Source organism: Arvicola amphibius, chromosome 12, assembly GCF_903992535.2.
Source record: "Arvicola amphibius chromosome 12, mArvAmp1.2, whole genome shotgun sequence".
Lineage (NCBI taxonomy): Eukaryota > Metazoa > Chordata > Mammalia > Rodentia > Cricetidae > Arvicola > Arvicola amphibius.
In genome coordinates this window covers 34214287-34231973 of record NC_052058.2, presented here as the reverse complement: position 1 = coordinate 34231973, position 17687 = coordinate 34214287, and the positions used below count along the sequence as shown (strand labels likewise).

At 41.7% G+C, this 17687-nt stretch overlaps 1 protein-coding gene across 4 annotated transcripts in view; it reads left to right on the top strand.

Moving 5' to 3' along the window:
* Bmpr1a (bone morphogenetic protein receptor type 1A) overlaps positions 1–10199 on the top strand; it is a 105683-nt gene extending 95484 nt beyond the window's left edge. For all 4 annotated transcript variants that reach the window (XM_038349285.2, XM_038349286.2, XM_038349288.2 and 1 more), the window contains exons 11-13: positions 5106–5281; positions 6184–6314; positions 6402–10199. In XM_038349285.2, the coding sequence (XP_038205213.1) occupies positions 5106–5281; positions 6184–6314; positions 6402–6527 (433 nt within the window). In that variant the 3' untranslated portion in view covers positions 6528–10199. The remainder of the gene's footprint in view (positions 1–5105; positions 5282–6183; positions 6315–6401) is intronic.
* The last annotated feature ends 7488 nt before the right edge of the window (positions 10200–17687 follow it).

The following is a 17687-nucleotide window of genomic DNA, read 5'->3' as shown; positions in this document are numbered from 1 at the left end:
AAAGGGGGGGAGTATGAAACCAGGATGAGAAGGTAGGCACACCTTTAATCCCAACACTCGGGAGGCAAATGTGGGCAGATCTCTGAGTTGTGAGTTCTAGGACAGCCAGGGATACAGAGATACTCCGTCAAAAAAGAAAGGTTATTATAAATATTATTGAATTTTAATCATTTATACATATTACTCTACTTTTGAGCACTTGCATAAGTATTTTTTTTTTCATAATGAATTTCTAGAGAAGGGAGACTACTGGAGGAGTTTTCACATATTAACTTGTGCCATATCATATAGTACTGCTTCAGAACAGTATTGTGTGCCAGTTTATACTCCTGTAAATGTGGGGAGATAGCTTCTCTTGATATTGTCAATTTTCCAAGCCAGTTGGCATTATAAAAATTTCAGGAGCTAAATGGTATGGCACATGTCTTTAATCCCAGCACTTGGAGGCATAAGCAGGCTACAGAGCAAGTTCTAGGACAGCCAGAGATACACAGAAAAACCCTGTCTCAAGCCAAAAACATCAGGTGACTGTTGAGGCAGTTATCATGTATTATGATGTAGTTTAAGAATGGAGTGGTTGTTTCACATTTCAGAATTCATTTATGGCCACAAAAGAAAAGTACTACTTGAGGGACTGAAGAGATGACTTAGCGGTTCAACAAGTGGTTTTTTCTTGTTCAGCAGGCTTGCATACCAAATGTACCTGATGTTTGTGATGTCACCATCTGGGCTCCAGTGAACTTGGATAGCCCCATTCATCCTGTTTTGCTGCCTGCAATAAATGTAGCCTCTCTCTTAGGCTGGCTCTACTCCATACTTGGAGCTTTTCTTTAATAGACATTCCTAGTCCTAGCATCTCCAACTTCCTAGATCTCTCTTATTTTGCTGCAATTTTTTTTTTTGAAGAACCTTGATAAGGCCTCCATGGCCATTTAACTTATATTTGGTGTGCCTGATGAATTACATGGTGATATCAGTGAATTCTTCTGCTTTTTCATCACTTAGTCAGCTTGGTCCTTTTCTGCCACAGCTGTAGTTGGCCTGTCTGTGCCTTGGCAGCTCAAACTGGGAAAATCTCTATAGAATCGTTTTGGAGCAGGGTTAAATCAAAAATTTTCCCGAAACCATACTTTTCTAATTAAATAGATGATTTTGTAGTTATTAGTTAAATGCAAGTTTGGGTTGGGAAATTCACAAATGTGTGTGTGTGTGTCTGTCTGTGTATTACATTCATAAATATATAGTACCATATATGCAATGACTTATTTGTACAATCTCTGAAAGACAAAATTTTATCACTGTCAGTAGCTTCCTGACTCCAGGAAACTAGACTGGTTTTAATTGACTTAAGTAGGATCCTTTACACCAAGTTTAGATCAGTGAACTAGAAAGTTATGATTGTAGAATAGTGAAGACAGTTCATGGAAATGTAATCATATGGTTAGGCAGTTTAAGACTTGGCTGCCATAAATGAGTGAGAAAACTATTTATTATAGTGTAAATTATTAATCTATTTGCTCCCCCCCCCCACTCTTTATATAGATTCTACTTTTTTTTTTTTTTTGTATTTGTATTGATTTAGCAGAAGCCAGGAAACTAATTTTGAGCTATTGGAATGTTATCTAATTTCTTATTATTAGCTTATTCTTATTGTTAACTTTATTGTGTAAATGGTCTTATACTCCTTTAAAAAATAAGTGAGTAAGGTCCAGTGAGATGGCCGAGTGGGGTAAAGGCACTTGCCACCAAGCCTGATAATGATTCCATCCCTGGAACCAAAATGATGAAGAAAAGAACTGATTCCTGCAAGTTGTCTTCTGAGCTCTACACATGCACTCCCCTCCCTGAACACAGGAAAGAAAGAACTAACCACGCCACAACTAGAATGCCATGCTGTGCTGTCTTCAGGTTTCCTCCACCAAACATCACAGTCTTTGGGGTCAGAGACGGCTCATTAGTTGAGAACAGTTGCTGCTGTTTCTTTCCAGCACCCTCACGAGAGGCCCACAGTTACATGAAACTCCAGCTCCAGGAGATCGATCCACTGCCATCTGCAGATGCCTGCACTCACATAGCACACACACCTGAACACATTAAAGTAGATCTTTAAAAAAATCTTAGTCCATTGTTTTGGGGAGGGTGGATATTGTTTTTCAAATCAGGTTTTTCCTATGTCCTGGAATTGACTCCGTAGACCAGGCTGGCCTCGAATTCAGATCTGCCTGCCTCTGCCTCCCAAATGCTGGGATTTAAAGTGTGTGCCACCACACTGTCTTTGTTTTTTATTTTTATTTTTGAGTGTATAGATATTTTTCATGCATGGATATCTGTGTATCACATGCATGCAGTTCCTGCAGAGACCAGAAGAGGGCATCAGATCCCTGAAGCTTTGACTACAGGTGGTAGTGAGCCACTTTGTGGATGTTGGAAATTAAATCCAGGTCCTCTGGAAAAACATGAAGTGCTTTTAACAGCTAAGTTATATGTTCACTTCTTAATTCATTACTTTTAATTTATCCTCACATGAGTTTTCAGGACATACGAAGATTTCAACCCTATTCTTGCTAAGATGGAACATAACTAGCCTCTAGCCTAGGTCTCCGTAGAGTTCTTGTTCCCTAAAGCATCATGAGCCATGCCTCCACTTTCTGCATTTCTCTCAGCATTCTAGTCTTCCATTTCCTATCAGAACAGCCCGGTATGCTCTGCTCATCATTCCCAGGCCTCTAGCATGCACATCTAAACTCCTCCACATTCCTCCCATAGGCCAGTACTAAAGGCTTATCAGTCATACTGTCAAGTTTATCACAGTGACAAACCCACCCCTCCTTCTCTGTGTGGTATGTACTGATGCGCATGCAGAAGCCAGAGGAGGATCTCTAATAGCCACTTCTTACCATTTTGTTACTCCCTTGAGAAAGGGTCTCTTGTTAAACCCAAAGTTAGGCTGGTGACTGGAAGCCTCAATGAACATCCTTTCTCCACCCTCCATAGCAGTGGGGTTACTGGCGGGAACATGGGTGTACCTAGCTTGGGGCCAGGGGTTTGAACTCAGGACCTCTTGTGCCACAAGTGCTCTTACTCACTGAGCCTGCCCTTATGTTTTGTGTTGCTAGGACAAAAAAATGACAGAACCACTTTTATCTTTAGCCTTTAATGGCTGAGCTATGGTGCCAGCCCAACAGAAACAGCTTTTAAGGAAAGAAAAGGTTCTTTTGTTCACGTGTTCATTATAAAAGGGAAAGCATCATGGTGGGAATGTGAGGTTGCTACTCACATTGCACCTATAATCAAAAAGCAGAGAGTTGAGTGCTAATTGGGGGAGGTCCCTTGCTTTCTCCTTTTTCCATTTTAACTCATTATGGGACCCTAACCTGTGAATTGGTATCACCTCATTCTGGATGCTCTGTCCTTCATCCATTAAACTTCTCTGGAAGCAGGCTCAGAGCCCCACCTCCAGGTCTTTCTTTCTTTCTCAGCTGCTTACAAATCTAGTCAAGATGACAGTAAAGATTAACCACCACAGATGTTTCATAACAAAATATAACACTTTGTATCCCACTCTACTGGAAAACAGTTCTAGAAGCTTGTTTTAGGGGCACAAGTAACATTAGGTCTTTAAGTCTAAAATTCAGTGCAAAACCCAGGAAACTAATAAATCATTTTTTACTGGGTTGACTTTTTTTTTTTTTTTTTTTTTTTTTTGGTTTTTCGAGACAGGGTTTCCCTGTAGTTTCTAGAGCCTGTCCTGGAACTAACTCTTGTAGACCAGGCTGGCCTCGAACTTAGAGATCCACCTGCCTCTGCCTCCCGAGTGCTGGGATTAAAGGCGTGCGCCACCACTGCCCGGCTCTGGGTTGACTTTTTATAGATACCACTTTTCTTGTAATTAAGTAGATTGGATCCTTGAAAAATAACATAATTCTGTATTTTAAATGCTAAGCTTATAGCCTGACAGTGGTAGCGCACATGTTTAATCCTAGCATGCGGGAGGCAGAAGCGAGTGGATCTCTCTTAGTTTGAGACCAGCCTGGTCCACAGAGTGAGTTCCAGGACAGCCAGGGCTACACAGGAACTCTGTCTCAAAAAAAGGAGGAGAAAAAAAATGCTAAGCTCATTGTATAAGAATGGTAACAATAAATGATTCTTCTATTTTCATACTTCTCAGATCTAATGATTTGCCCTTATATGAGATACTGGTTTTTTTTTTGTTGTTGTTATTTGTTTGTTTGTTTTGGTTTTTTGAGACAGGGTTTCTCTGTGTAACAGTCCTGGCTGTCTCTATAGGCCAGACTGGCCTCGAACTCACTGAGATCTGTCTGCCTCTGCCTGCCAAGTGCTGGGATTAAAGCTGTGTGCCACCACTGCCTGGCTCCTTTTTCTTTTTCTTAAGACAGGGTCACATGTAGCTCAAGCTGGACTGGAACCAGCTGTTTAGCCAAGGATGACCTTGAATTTCTGATCATCCTTCCGTTACCTCATTGGTGCTTAATATTAGGATTATAGGCCATGCTCTGTTTATATGGTGTGGTACCCAGGGTCTCCTGTATACTAGACTTTTTGAGAAGTGTAGAACTTCCTTGGTGACAGATCCTTGGCCGAACTCATGAATGGCCCTTGTGAGAAAGAGGAAAAGAAAAATAAATAAATGAAAGTGCTTGTGTTAATACAGTTTAGTGTAAAAAAGTCAGAGTTAATGATTTGTGGCAGACATGGTACTAAGGCCAGAATAACCTCTCCAGGCCATACTGGGGGTGTTATATAATATGCAATATATAAAGTCTATAAAGGTGCTAAATTTTGTAATGTGGTCCCAAGAATTTATGGTAAAGAATATAGGAATTTACACATTTAGAAAGAAAAATGTTTATAAAACTGTACAGATATGAGCCGGGTGGTCGTGGCGCTTGCCTTTAATCCCAGCACTCAGGGAGGCAGAGGCAAGCGGATCTCTGTGCGTTCGAGGCCAGCCTTGTCTACAGAGTGAATTCCAGGACAGCCAGAGATACAGAGAGAAGCCCTGTTTCAAAAAACCAAAAAAAAAAAAGTACAGATATGAACTATCGTTGACTCTCAACATGGCCATTGTCCTTCTCCTGTCTTAGTGATACAAACGAAGTTGACATACCCTTGAATACCAGGGTGGGCACCAAGCGCTACATGGCTCCCGAAGTGCTGGATGAAAGCCTGAATAAGAACCATTTCCAGCCCTACATCATGGCTGACATCTATAGCTTTGGCTTAATCATTTGGGAAATGGCTCGCCGTTGTATTACAGGAGGTAAGAGTTTGAATCATGTTTTTGATTATGTTTGTTTAGCTGTCATTTAAAAAATAATTACCTAGTCTATACGTCACCTATGTCGGGGTTTTCCAGGACCACTTTCAGAATCTGTGGTTTCACTAGATTTACTCTAAGACCCTCACGTAGTTGTCTTGATTACTCACATACATTTCAGTGAAAAAATACCTTAAAGTCACCCAAGGGGAGAGGTGCCGAGAGAGGCTCCAACAGCCCCTCCCCAGCCAGCTGTGATTGTGGAAAGTGGTATCATCCAGAGAAGCTCAGTCTTGCTCACATCTGTTGGCAGTCATCAGAGGCCTCCATGTAGTTAGTAGGTGAACTGCTCCTAGCACCTGGGAGGTGACAGCCTCAGTGGTGAATGACTCATCGTTCGGTTCCCAGACGAGAGGCAAGAACTGACCTTGTATCCTTTTTAATGAGAGCCATAGTGGGCTGTCTTGTGAGCTTGTGTGCAGATTGTGATCAGTCTTTTTCTTGCAGTAGAGAGGAATAGAGACATTCCTAGGAGTGACAAACAAGTAAACAGATATTTACACCAAAAATTTCAAGAAAATCTTACTCTTTCTTTTGTGTTTGTTTGTTGTTTGAGCGTTCCATTGCTTGTAGCACAGACTGGCTTGTCTGAGTCCTATTGTTTCAAGTCTTAAGTGCCCTACCCCCAAAAGAAACACTGTGTACCACTGTTGACAGACTCGCCCTGTTAGAGGTAGGGGAAATGATGGGTCATAAATAATAGAAACATGTATTTACTATTAAAAAGAGAACCATCCAGGTTATAATTCTTTATGTATGAATTCATTCTTTGTTCTGTAGTTGAGTGAGCTGCTACATACCACTTCTTCATGTCTCTACTCACTGTGTCTTCTCACTCCCCACAGGAATAGTGGAGGAATACCAATTACCATATTACAACATGGTGCCCAGTGACCCATCCTATGAAGATATGCGTGAGGTTGTGTGTGTCAAACGATTGCGGCCAATTGTGTCTAACCGCTGGAACAGTGATGAAGTAAGTTGGAACCAAGCCCCTTTAAAGTGATGAGTGAGTGAGTGCTGTGTTACCCATGCTTACCATGATCTCTTCATTTTTCTTTAGTGTCTTCGAGCAGTTTTGAAGCTGATGTCAGAATGCTGGGCCCATAATCCAGCCTCCAGACTCACAGCCTTGAGAATCAAGAAGACACTTGCAAAAATGGTTGAATCCCAGGATGTAAAGATTTGACAGTTACACAGTTAAGGGAGAATCTAGACTGTAAGAACTTCACCCAAGGAATGGGTGGGTTAGCATGGAATAGGATGTTGGCTTGATTTTCAGACTCTTTCTTTGCCACATCTTCACAGGCTGCTAACAGTAAACCTTCAGTACTCTGCGGAATACAAGATTTGAACTCCCAAACATGTCAATCTTTATACATGGACAGGACAACTTTGTTTTACAGGTTTGGTTTTATGAACTATATCAAGACTCCAAGCCTGATAAGAAGCCTCTGGTCTAACTCTGGGTACTATTATTATGTCCATAAAGTGATGCTTTCTGTGAAAGCCTTGAGAAAATTAATGAACTCAGAAGAGATGGAGAAAGACAATTTGCCTTCTATCAGAGAAAACATCTATTTGCGTTCTGTCTTTGTAAACAGCCTACAGATTATGATCTCTTTGGGATACTACCTGGTTTATGATGGTGCACTATGCCTTTGATATGTACACCAGAATTCCTCTGCTGCCATGGGGCTTAGAAGAAAAGAATGTATGATTGTGCAGGAGGGTATTGTGGCTGGCAGGTTAAACATGCAATATCTGATCAACATTCGCCGATCTCATGAAAGTCATCTACCATGTAACTGTAGTAACCTCTCCACCAACTTTGTTTTTAACATAATAGTTGTAAAAGCCAAATAAGTTTGAAGTGTCCATAAATTTGGACTGTTTCTCTTCTATCACCATTTTGTTTTCTTTTTTGGTATTTTATTTATATATATATATATATATATATATATATATATATATATATATCACCACCTGTCCAGAGTTGAAACTCGCTGCTTTAAACCATACTTTAGAAGAAAGCGCCTCTTGCTGGAGAAGGCCTTGCTGTATCTGGTAACGATGTGCATACCTGTGATCAAATTCTGAAGTCTTTGCTCTCAGTATCTCTTAAAAAGGGAAGTTGTTTATCACATGTAATGTGCTTTTCAAAACCTACATAATCATCTTTCTAGCCATATTTTACTTGCATACTGAACTCTATTCCAAACAGCTCACATGGATCTTATCCATAATGGGGGGAATGTTTTAAAGTAGAACCATGTGTGAATTTCAGAATTCATGCATTTAAAAACTTTAGTCAAAAAAGTTCATTAAGATATTGCCTCATTCTTTTATGAAGAATGTCAGCTAATATAAATTTGTCAATAACTGGTAAATGTATTTTAACATGCCTAAATCTTTAGAAATTTGCTTTTTACAGTTTCTGATCCTTAACTTGTGAATACAAAGAGTCAGGCAGAAGTGTCCAGTATCTGGTCACTACCCATATCTACACTGAACCGCTGAAATAAAATGATGCTTTTTTCTTTTTTTAAATCGAGGGCTTGTTCTCTCAAAGAACAGTTCTGGTTAAAACTTACATGCCAATATCATATTATTTAAATGTTTATTCTGCGCAAACAAGCCAGGAGAGGATCAAGTGACATTGTCTCTTTGGATGAAACATAAATTAAAGATGATTGCATTATAACATAGTCAACCGTTTTAATTTAAATGGGAGGCTGTCCATCTGTTCATTTATAACTAAATATAATACACAAATTCCACAAATTTGGGACTTGCTTTGACTATTTAATGAATTTCATGTAGTGTAACCAAAGCCTGAGAACACATAGGAGATTTGAATTACTTTAAGCCAAGTTAACCTGGATATATTTTTGCCTGAATAAACTAAGTCTTAAAAATCATTATCATCTTGATGATATACCTAATGAACGGCAAACTTCATTCTTAGACGTGTTTAAATGGTGTGTGGAGGCCACTATATGATGATTCTTTTCTAATTAACTTGGTCTGAGGAAGAGGGGCTACCAGGAATTAATTCTAAGGCTGATAATGGGTACTGGAGTCACTGCCTTCCCAAGCTGCCTCTCAGTACTCGTTAGAAACAGTAACATTCTTTAAAGGCCAAATGCTGCTATAGTCCTTACGTAGAACCCTAATGTCTAAAGTTGCATTAAACGTATTCTTTTCTTCTCCTCCCTCTTACTGTTAAATTTGAAATTTAAGCCTGGAGAGATGGCTCAGAGGTTAAGAGCACTGGCTGCTCTTCAGAGATCCTGAGTTCAGTTCCCAGCAACCACATAGTGGCTCACAACCATCTGTAATAAGATCTGGTGCCCTCTTCTGCTGTGCAAGCATATATGTAGGCAGAACTCTGTATACATAATAAATAAAGCATTTAAAAATATGGGAAATTCGCTGGGATATTTGAAGACTATATCAGCCCGTGGGGCCAATGAGAAGGCTCCGTGGGTAAAGGCACTTCTGCCAAGCTGCTGCCTACGGCGCAGTCTCCGGGTCACATGCGGAAGAGGAGAACCAGCTATTCCGTAATTGTCTTCTGACATCCACACTCTTTGGCATGTATCCCCCCATGCACCCCCACACACATAATGCACTCCACATATTCAAACACATAAGTGTAATTTAAAACAAAAAGTATAAACAACTGGTTAAAAAAAGTACTGTGTAGTTAGTAATTAATAACTTGTAAAAATCTGCAAACTCATTTGGTCCCACTTTGAATATGGCTAACATCAGCAATCCTTTTAAATCATAATATTGTAAAAGCCCAAACCCAACTACCTAAATAAATATCAAATGATCCAGGAAGATATCACGAGTGGTTTGTATGGTCGGGTGTTGCAGGAGTACGAAGCAGGTAAAGATTTGTCCCAGCTTGACTGTCTGAGGCTTCTACAGCACTGAGAACTGATTTCTCTGGAAATACTGTAACAAAAGTATTTTAGTCAGCATGTTATGTTATCCTTCCCATGTCCAGAAGCATTCCTAAGCCTGCAAAGTGAACTGTGGCTCAATCAGCTCTTGTCCTGGAATGTTCTAATGTTACTCCATCCTTTTTTCTTTTTAGATGGTTTTCCTTATTTTAAATAAAAAGTAATTTTTCAAGAACCATGCATCTCTGATTTGGCCCAAGATAAGTTGTTGGATATTGTCTCTTCCAAGGCAGGTTTCCTAAGTGAAAACCTTGTCTTTTCCAGATATGTGTTGTTTTGAAATGTCTTCAGATGTCTAAGATAATTTCAACAGAAGTTTAATTCATGTTGAAAGAAAGGTTATGTAGCCCTTGTGGTAACAACACAAATTGAGTCAGATATTAAGCAGTGATGGTTTGCTCTCCTGGATGTGAGAGGGTAGAGACTAGGCAAGCAGATCTTGTTCCTCTCTGGTGAAGTGTGTGAATCTGCAGGAATGACCATCCCATAAGGAAAGCTTATGAATATGGCTTTTGCAAAGAATTAGACATAATACTGTAATTTTAGGTTGTACTCTGTACTCTTTCAGTGGAATTATTTAAGCTCTTTAGTGACCTTTGTTCTTCCCACTTAAAAGCTAAAATGTAGTATATATTGTATAAAATGAAAATATTATAGCTTAGGGAAACTGTACATAAGGCATTGACTGGTTAAAAGGAGGCATTTTTAATATGCAATTGTAAAACACCAAAAATATAGATTCATCTTTGATATGTAACACACTAAATGTATTTTGTACAAAATCTGATTTAAAAGGTGCCTTATTAAGTTTACCGTTAATTGCTTTGTTCTATATACAGATTATGTCCAATGTATCATTTTTCAGTAAATAACCTTATTTTAGTATACTTCAGTGATGTGTTTTGTGATGTTGTTCTTGGATTTATTGTGTATCAGAAGTCATCTATTGAAATTTTATAATAAGTGAGTCAGTGTACATATATACGTTCCTGAATGTGCATTTCAGCTTCCAGAAACCCGGAATGTGGCTAGGTAAGTGGCCATATGTTTTTGCCTATATGTAGAGATGATGAACCTATTATAGCAAGGGGATTTTTTTCCTTCTATAAAAAAATAAAGCGTTTTCTGGTTATAAAAATGTGTATAACAGAACTTTCGGGAAAAAGCTAAAGGAAAGAATAAAGCAAATAAACTACGTTTTATTGACAGGCACCACTATTTATATTTGATTGTCTTTTTTAAAAATACTTATATTATGTATATAAGTGCTCTATTAACTTTATGTCAGAAGATGGCATCAGATCCCACTATAGATGGCTGTGAGCTACCATGTGGGTGCTGGGAAATGAACTCAGAACCTCTGGAAGAGCAGCCAGTGGTCTTTTTCTCTTTTTTTCCCGTTGTTTGTCAAGACAGGATTTCTTTTTTTTTTTTTTTTTTTTTTTTTTTTTTTTGGTTTTTCAAGACAGAGTTTCTGTGGCTTTGGAGCCTGTCCTGGAACTAGCTCTTGTAGACCAGGCTGGCCTCGAACTCACAGAGATCCGTCTGCCTCTGCCTCCTGAGTGCTGGGATTAAAGGCGTGCACCACCACCGCCCGGCAAGACAGGATTTCTTTGTTTAGCTTTGGAGCCTGTCCTGGCACTAGCTCTGTAGACCAGGCTAGTCTTAAACTCAAAGAGATCCGCCTGCCTCTGCCTCCTGGCTGCTGAGATTAAAGACGTACATGCTGCCACTGCCTGGTACAGCCAGTGCTCTTAACTACTGAACAGTCTACAGCCCTACTATTCACATTTGAATGTTTCTCTCCTGCGTGTTTTTTTTTTAATAGCATTAAGGTCATGGTATTCTATTAGGTGACAGTTGAAGACACCATATATTGGCAGAGCATGGTAGCACATACTTTAATCTCAGCACTCAGGAAGCAGAAGGCAGTTATCAGTCTGGTCTATAGAGTGAGTTCCAGGACAGCCAGGGCTACACAGAGAAACCCTGCCTTGGTAAAAAGACAATCACCAAACACATGAGTCGTTATGTTCCACTCCCACAAAGGACGCCCTTAAACTTAGCTCAAGCAGTTCTGTGCCTCCCAAGTAGAGGAACTGTAGGTGCCTACCATAGGGTGTTAAAAGTGCAACTCACATTGAGACAGGGTTTCTCTGTGTGCTCGGCCTTGGCTGTCCTAGAACTTCCTCTGTAGACCAGGCCGGCCTCGAACTCACAGAGATCTGTGCTGCATAGTTCCAGGACAACCAGACCCATTTTTTTAAGGCAAACAAAAAACTTTTAAAAATAAACATGTGACCACATAGAGGAAATAGCTTACTTCTGTGCTCTTCTGTTATTTCAATTTTTTTATTGTTTGTGATTTTGCGTTCAAAGAAAGGGTAAAACTTTGTCTTGCTTGTAGCCGAGGCTAGCCTCAAACTCTGTGTACTCTAACCCTGCCTGAGCTGCATCTTCAGCCCCCTCACAGAAAAACAGGTACTAAGCACCGTTGCATATAAACTCCATTTTGTCAGGTCCTAAATACAGCTAGGTATTGTAGAATTTTATTTGCAGTGAGGGAAAGTTAAGGCTCTTGGTGCTGTCCTGTCATTCATTTGCACTATGTAGGGTTATGTTTTTCAAGGCTCTTCCTTGCATTTGATGAGGTACCTTTAAGTGTCCACAGTGTTCCTGCTGTGGCTTTCTTTTATCCCACGGTGCCTTATTTCCTGCCAACATTGAGGCTTGCCACCTCTCATGTACTGTTTGCAGTTAAGTTCCCACTTGCACCTTCTGCTTTTAGGGCGCTAGACATGCTTCCATCTCAAAAGAGTCACTGGTTTAGTTATTCAGCAGCATGCTCAGAGACAGCCCAGCGTGTTCCCTGCTGGACCCCCCATTTCATGTCATCATAAAACAGTGTATTAACTACTCTTATTGTGAAATTAACAATTCAGAATAGTCTGCTTAAGAGAAACTTGTATTGTCTCAGTTTGAGAGACTGTCAGTCCATTGTGACACAGAAGGCATGGCAGCTGGGCTTGATCCATGGGAGTAAAAGTTATGACTGCCTCTTAGTGGTAGATCTGGAACCAAAAGAACTGAGATCAAGCTAGAATCTGATAACCCATTCAGGGTCTGTCTTCAGAAAGCACTTCTGTTAGGTTGGTCACAGTCACAAGGTTCCACAGACTCAAAACCAGCCAGGAGATAGTTCATTCATAAAGTGCTTGTCACAGAAACATGAGAACCAGAGTTCAATCCCCAGAGCCTGTGTGAAAACTCAGACATGGTAGTGTGGGGCCCGACGTGGCAAAAGACAGATACCCAGGGCTCACTGGCTAGCACCCCTTCTCCACTTAGTGAGCTTCGGGCCAGTGAGAACCATACACTCTAAGCAGCAGACACATAGCTGCTCACAACCATGTGTAATCACTTCCTGGGATCTCACACCCTCTTTTTCTGACCTCTGTAGCACTGCACACTTGTGCTATACAGACATACATGCAGGCAAATAATTTTAAGATTTTTTTCTGTGTGTGTGTGTGTCTGTGTGTGTGTGTGTGTGTGTTCAGAAAGTCTAGGAGGCAATAGATCCTTTGGAACTGGAACTTAACGGGTAATGAGCTGCAGTGTGTCCTCCGCAAAGACTGTACTTGTCTTTAACAGTTGAGCCATCTTCCCAGCACCTCCCTTTTATTCTGTCATTTGAAATGGGGTCTCTGTGGGGCCTGGCCTGGCCTGGCCTGGCCTGGCCTGGCTTCAAGCTGAGGTCCTCAGCTTTACAAGTACCTAGGACTAAAAGTGTACACCGCAAAGCCACAAAAGTGTACACAGAATGCCTATGAGAGAAATGCATCTTTCACATGTATGGATGTAAATGGATTATTTGTACGTTCTATTCTACCCTCTGGTTTTAACCAATTTACTGATTTTTTTCTTTCAACTGCCAGATTTAACAATTTTAAATTTCCATCTGCAGAAACTTGCAAAGATACTATAAGGAATCCCATTTACTTTTCATGCAGTCTCATTAACTTAGCATTTTGCATAACTGCTCTATGGGGTTGGGTTGGGAAGTCAACAGCCTGTTTGTGCTTTCTCAGAGCTGTTTGGAAGAAGCTAATGAGCTTGTGCCCTCTAAAGTCTCCAGGAATATTCTGTTAACTAATTATGTGCAGTGGTCAACATCAGGAAAGTTGACCTGGCACCGTCACAACCGTCAATAATACCATGACCTGCAGGCTTCATTCAGATTCTGCCAGTTCTCATAAAGTCCTCATGCGTGTGTTTTTCTGATGTGTGCTACATGCTCTGGATAGTATAATGTGTTCAGTCCTTGGGTCTCCTGTATGTCTACTAGATAAAACATGTTTTATAGTACTTTTTTTAGGGAGGTGGACCTGATCTTGCTCTGTGGTTTCAAACTGATTGTGAGTTTGGCAGTCCCCATGCTCTGTCTCCTGAATGATGGCACATCTGCATGTGCCATCGTGCATCCCAATGAGATTCCCTGGTGTCAGTGTGTCATTAATAATGTCAGTGCCAGCCACTTGTTTTCCATGTGTGTAAGGGGTTCTGCAGCTGTGATAAAGTGTTGAGACCAAAAGTAACTTAGGGAAGAGGGAGTTTATTTAGCTTACACTTGTATCAGGGCCCATCACTGAAAGAAGTCAGAGCAGGAACCTGGAGGCAGGAACTGAAGCAGAAATCATGGAGAAGTACAGCTTGATGGCTTACTCCTCATGACTTGTTCAGCCTGTTGCTTTAATACTATCCAGGACATTTCCAGGGTGGCGTTGCCTCCAGTGAGCTGGGCCCTCCTAGAAGCTCACCACAGACTTGCCTATAGGCAAATCTTAGGCATGTCCCCAATTGAGAGTCCCTCTTCGCATTTGGCTAACTTGTGTCAAGTTAACATAAAACTAACAGAACATCATGATAGCTTGTTTCTGTAAAGTTGCCCTTCTGTTTGTATTGAGTGCATTAAGGGGGATGCTTTGGACTACATAGTACGTGTGTATAGGTAGTTGCTTTTCTTTTTTTCTTTTTTGTTTTTTTTGTTTGTTTGTTTGTTTGATTTTTCAAGACAGGGTTTCTCTGTAGCTTTGGAGCCTGTCCTGGAACTCACTCTGTAGACCAGGCTGGCCTCGAACTCAAAAAGAAATGCCTGCCTCTGGTTCCCAAGTGCTGGGATTAAATACATGCACTGCCACCACCTGGCTGCAAGGTGATTTTCTGATGCCATCATTATTCCATCCAGTTTCCATTGACATTGTGGCGTGAGGAAGCACTTTCCTTACATAGCTTTTCAGTATGGACTCCTAGGCTCCTATTTATTGGGTTATATCTCATCAGGCCATTGTGCTTTTATGCTCAGATGGACTCACACTTGTCTACTTGACACATGCCTTTCCTATTTTGAACTCTTCTTGCTTGATACATTGGAGGTACTAAGCCCCTAGCATAGGGGCAGCCAGTTCACCAGGGTTGGATGGATTCAGAATTAAGCCCTGAATGGCAATGAGCCTGGTTTATGTTTCTACTTTCCAGGGATGCTGATGGAATTCAGTGGTAGAACACTTGCCTACCACATATGAGGCAACACAGATTTTTAGAAACAACAACTTCCCTCATTGTTTCTAAAGATGTCCATGTTCCCAGATCTTCAGTTTGTGAAGTTTGGGGTCTTGTGCATGACTGTACTTTTCCACAGATGTTTGGCAAGGGGTAGAGTTGTTCATCATTGCATTAACCTGTTCTCATCTCCCTGAGTGTACCTCAGCTTCCCATTAGGGGCAGGTGATGGGACAGGACCAGTTAGAAAAAAAAAATCAAAAACAGTCCTCATCTTGTCTGCTCCAAATGATTCTGGCTTTCCCCACACCTTTTTGTTTTAAACCAGAATTCCAGAGAATTCTGTCACTGGAGTCTTCCTGATCAAGGATGGAAAATTCAGGCTAAAGCCAGGCAAAGAGCTTTCATGCTTTTGACAAATGAGTCATAAAATAGGAGAGGGAGCCTCTAATAATGCCACTCTCATCACCCAGAGTCTCGTGCATGCTAACCAAGAACTGTCCTAGGATGCCACACACTTCTGAACACACCCCTTAGACTGTATCCTCAAGTAAAAGGCGTTGTGTATCTAGCCATGACTATATAAGGTCGCCTGTGGTTCAGCTCTTTGCCTTCAGAGGGTCAGCAGCTGTCCAGTATTGGGCTCAGGACTGGCTGCATAGTTCTGCTCCAGAACTCCCAAGTGTTTGGGGCAGTTTAAGCGTTGAGGCTCTCTAGCAATGCTAATGTTTGGGGTTAGGATCCCATGTTGCTATCTCCAAAGAATCACGAAGCCATCACGGTGCAGCTCTGGTACTCTTTCGCAGCTCTTCAGGGGCTTCGCGTGCTTTAAGCTGCCCCGAGTCAGTCCCGTGTCTCCCTGCAGAGCACTGGGAAAGTTCCCACCCAGCATCAGCTGTCTCAAACAGATGAGACTCCATCAAAAGAATTTTGTAGTTCTTACTGACCTGGTGCTGGGAAGGTGGCCCAGTTGGTAAAGGTGCCTGCCTTGCAAGCATGAGGACCTAAATTTGGCTCCCCCAGGCACCTATGTAAAAGGCCGGGTACATTATGTATTTGTGATCCTGGCCCCAGGGGTGGGGACACAGGCAGGAGCCCATTGGCCAGGCGGCCTAGCCAAATTAATGATCTCCAGGTTCAGTTAGAGACCCCGCCTCAAAAATTAAGGTACAGCCAGGCCATGGTGGATCACACCTTTAATCCCAGCACTTAGGGAGGCTGGGACAAGGGGATCTCTGGTTTCGAGGCCAGCCTGGTATATAGAGTGAGTTCCAGGACAGCCAGAGATACACAGAGAAACCTTGTCTCAAAAAATCAAAACAGAAAAAAAAAAAAGCGTGGAGTGACTAAGAATAACCACTGTCAACCTCTGACCTCTATGAGCATCCACACACATGTACACACCCACATGAACACATACATCACATCCATTTACACAAGCGCGTTTGTGTTCACATATAAAATTTTTACTGAGTTGGGGTCCTAATCATAGAACCGTCTAAACAGAAAATGTGGCTTAAACTTGATGTTAAGGCTTTGTCCAATGTAATCTGTGTTTCAGTGCATAGTAAGCACCATGCTGAAGAGAACCGTCATTTCTCCTCACTCTGGCAGCTGCCTCCTCCAATGGTGGTGGGAAACGACCCACTGTGCTTTTATTTGTTACCTTTGCGGGGGGGGGGGGGGGTGATTCACACTGTGTATCGTATGCCAGAAACTCGGAATGGAAGTCTTTAGGGCTGAGACTGCATTGCCCTAATAATATCCCAATTTAGCCCTCCAAAGGGACTGGCCAGTGACAGCAACATGGGACACAAGACTGCTAGGTCTGCTGAGCACAAGGGTGACCTGCCACACACATAGCACCCCAGGCTTTGGTGTGTGTGGCCCTGGCTTAGGAATAGTCCTCCATAACCTGAGAGCTGCACTGAGGGGAGTGAGATTCAGAGATATGGGCAAGATCACAGAGTTTGGGAACGCTAGAAGAGAGCTGTTAGCGAAACCATCTTGAGACAGATAGGTTCATGTTTAGAATTGTGGTTTAGCCCATCAGCAACAGAGTAGCGTGAATTACTGTTCATCTAACACTGATACCTCAGCACAAAGCTTAGCAGTAAGTTAATTCTGAGGGTCAATTATTTGAATTGATGCCAGCAAGCAATGAGAAGAGCTGGCAACCCGTTACCAAGTCAAATCCCATTTAATGCGGAGAAGACGATGTTCAGAATCACAGAATCTACCGAAAGCCTGCTTTATTCTCTGGTGGCTGTGTGGCTGCTCTCTTGAGCCTGTTATAGGGGTCTAGAGACTTGTAAGCCACATATGGGTGCTGCAGAAAAACTGCCATTCTGTGCTGTCTTGTCCAATGACTGTCACTACCTAGTGAGGAGGCCTCTAGACAGACAAAGAAGGAACTGAGTTAATAGTCAAGTGTGCCTAGAATGACGAGTCAGAGTTGCCCTAGTTCATGTTGTCCCATACCCCAAGTGCTTCACCAAATGTTTCCCTTTCCAGCAGTAAACAGGCAGTGCGCTTTGGAGGGCATCACTTTATTCCAAAATTGGTCCATTACCAGGGGAGGTTAGTTTCCCTCCTTCCTCCTTAGAGATGTTGGGGAGGCTGTGGACAGTGGGAGAATGAAAGGGGCAAAGGCCATACCAAGCGTCCTTGGTTGATGTCTCTTGGCCTCTACACTGAGTGAAGCAAGGAGGAAAAGACATGAAATTAAAATTAAATACACAAATAAAAGACAAAGGGTGACTTCAAAAAGCCGGGTGGTGGTGGCACGTGTCTCTGTGAGTTCAAGGCCAGCC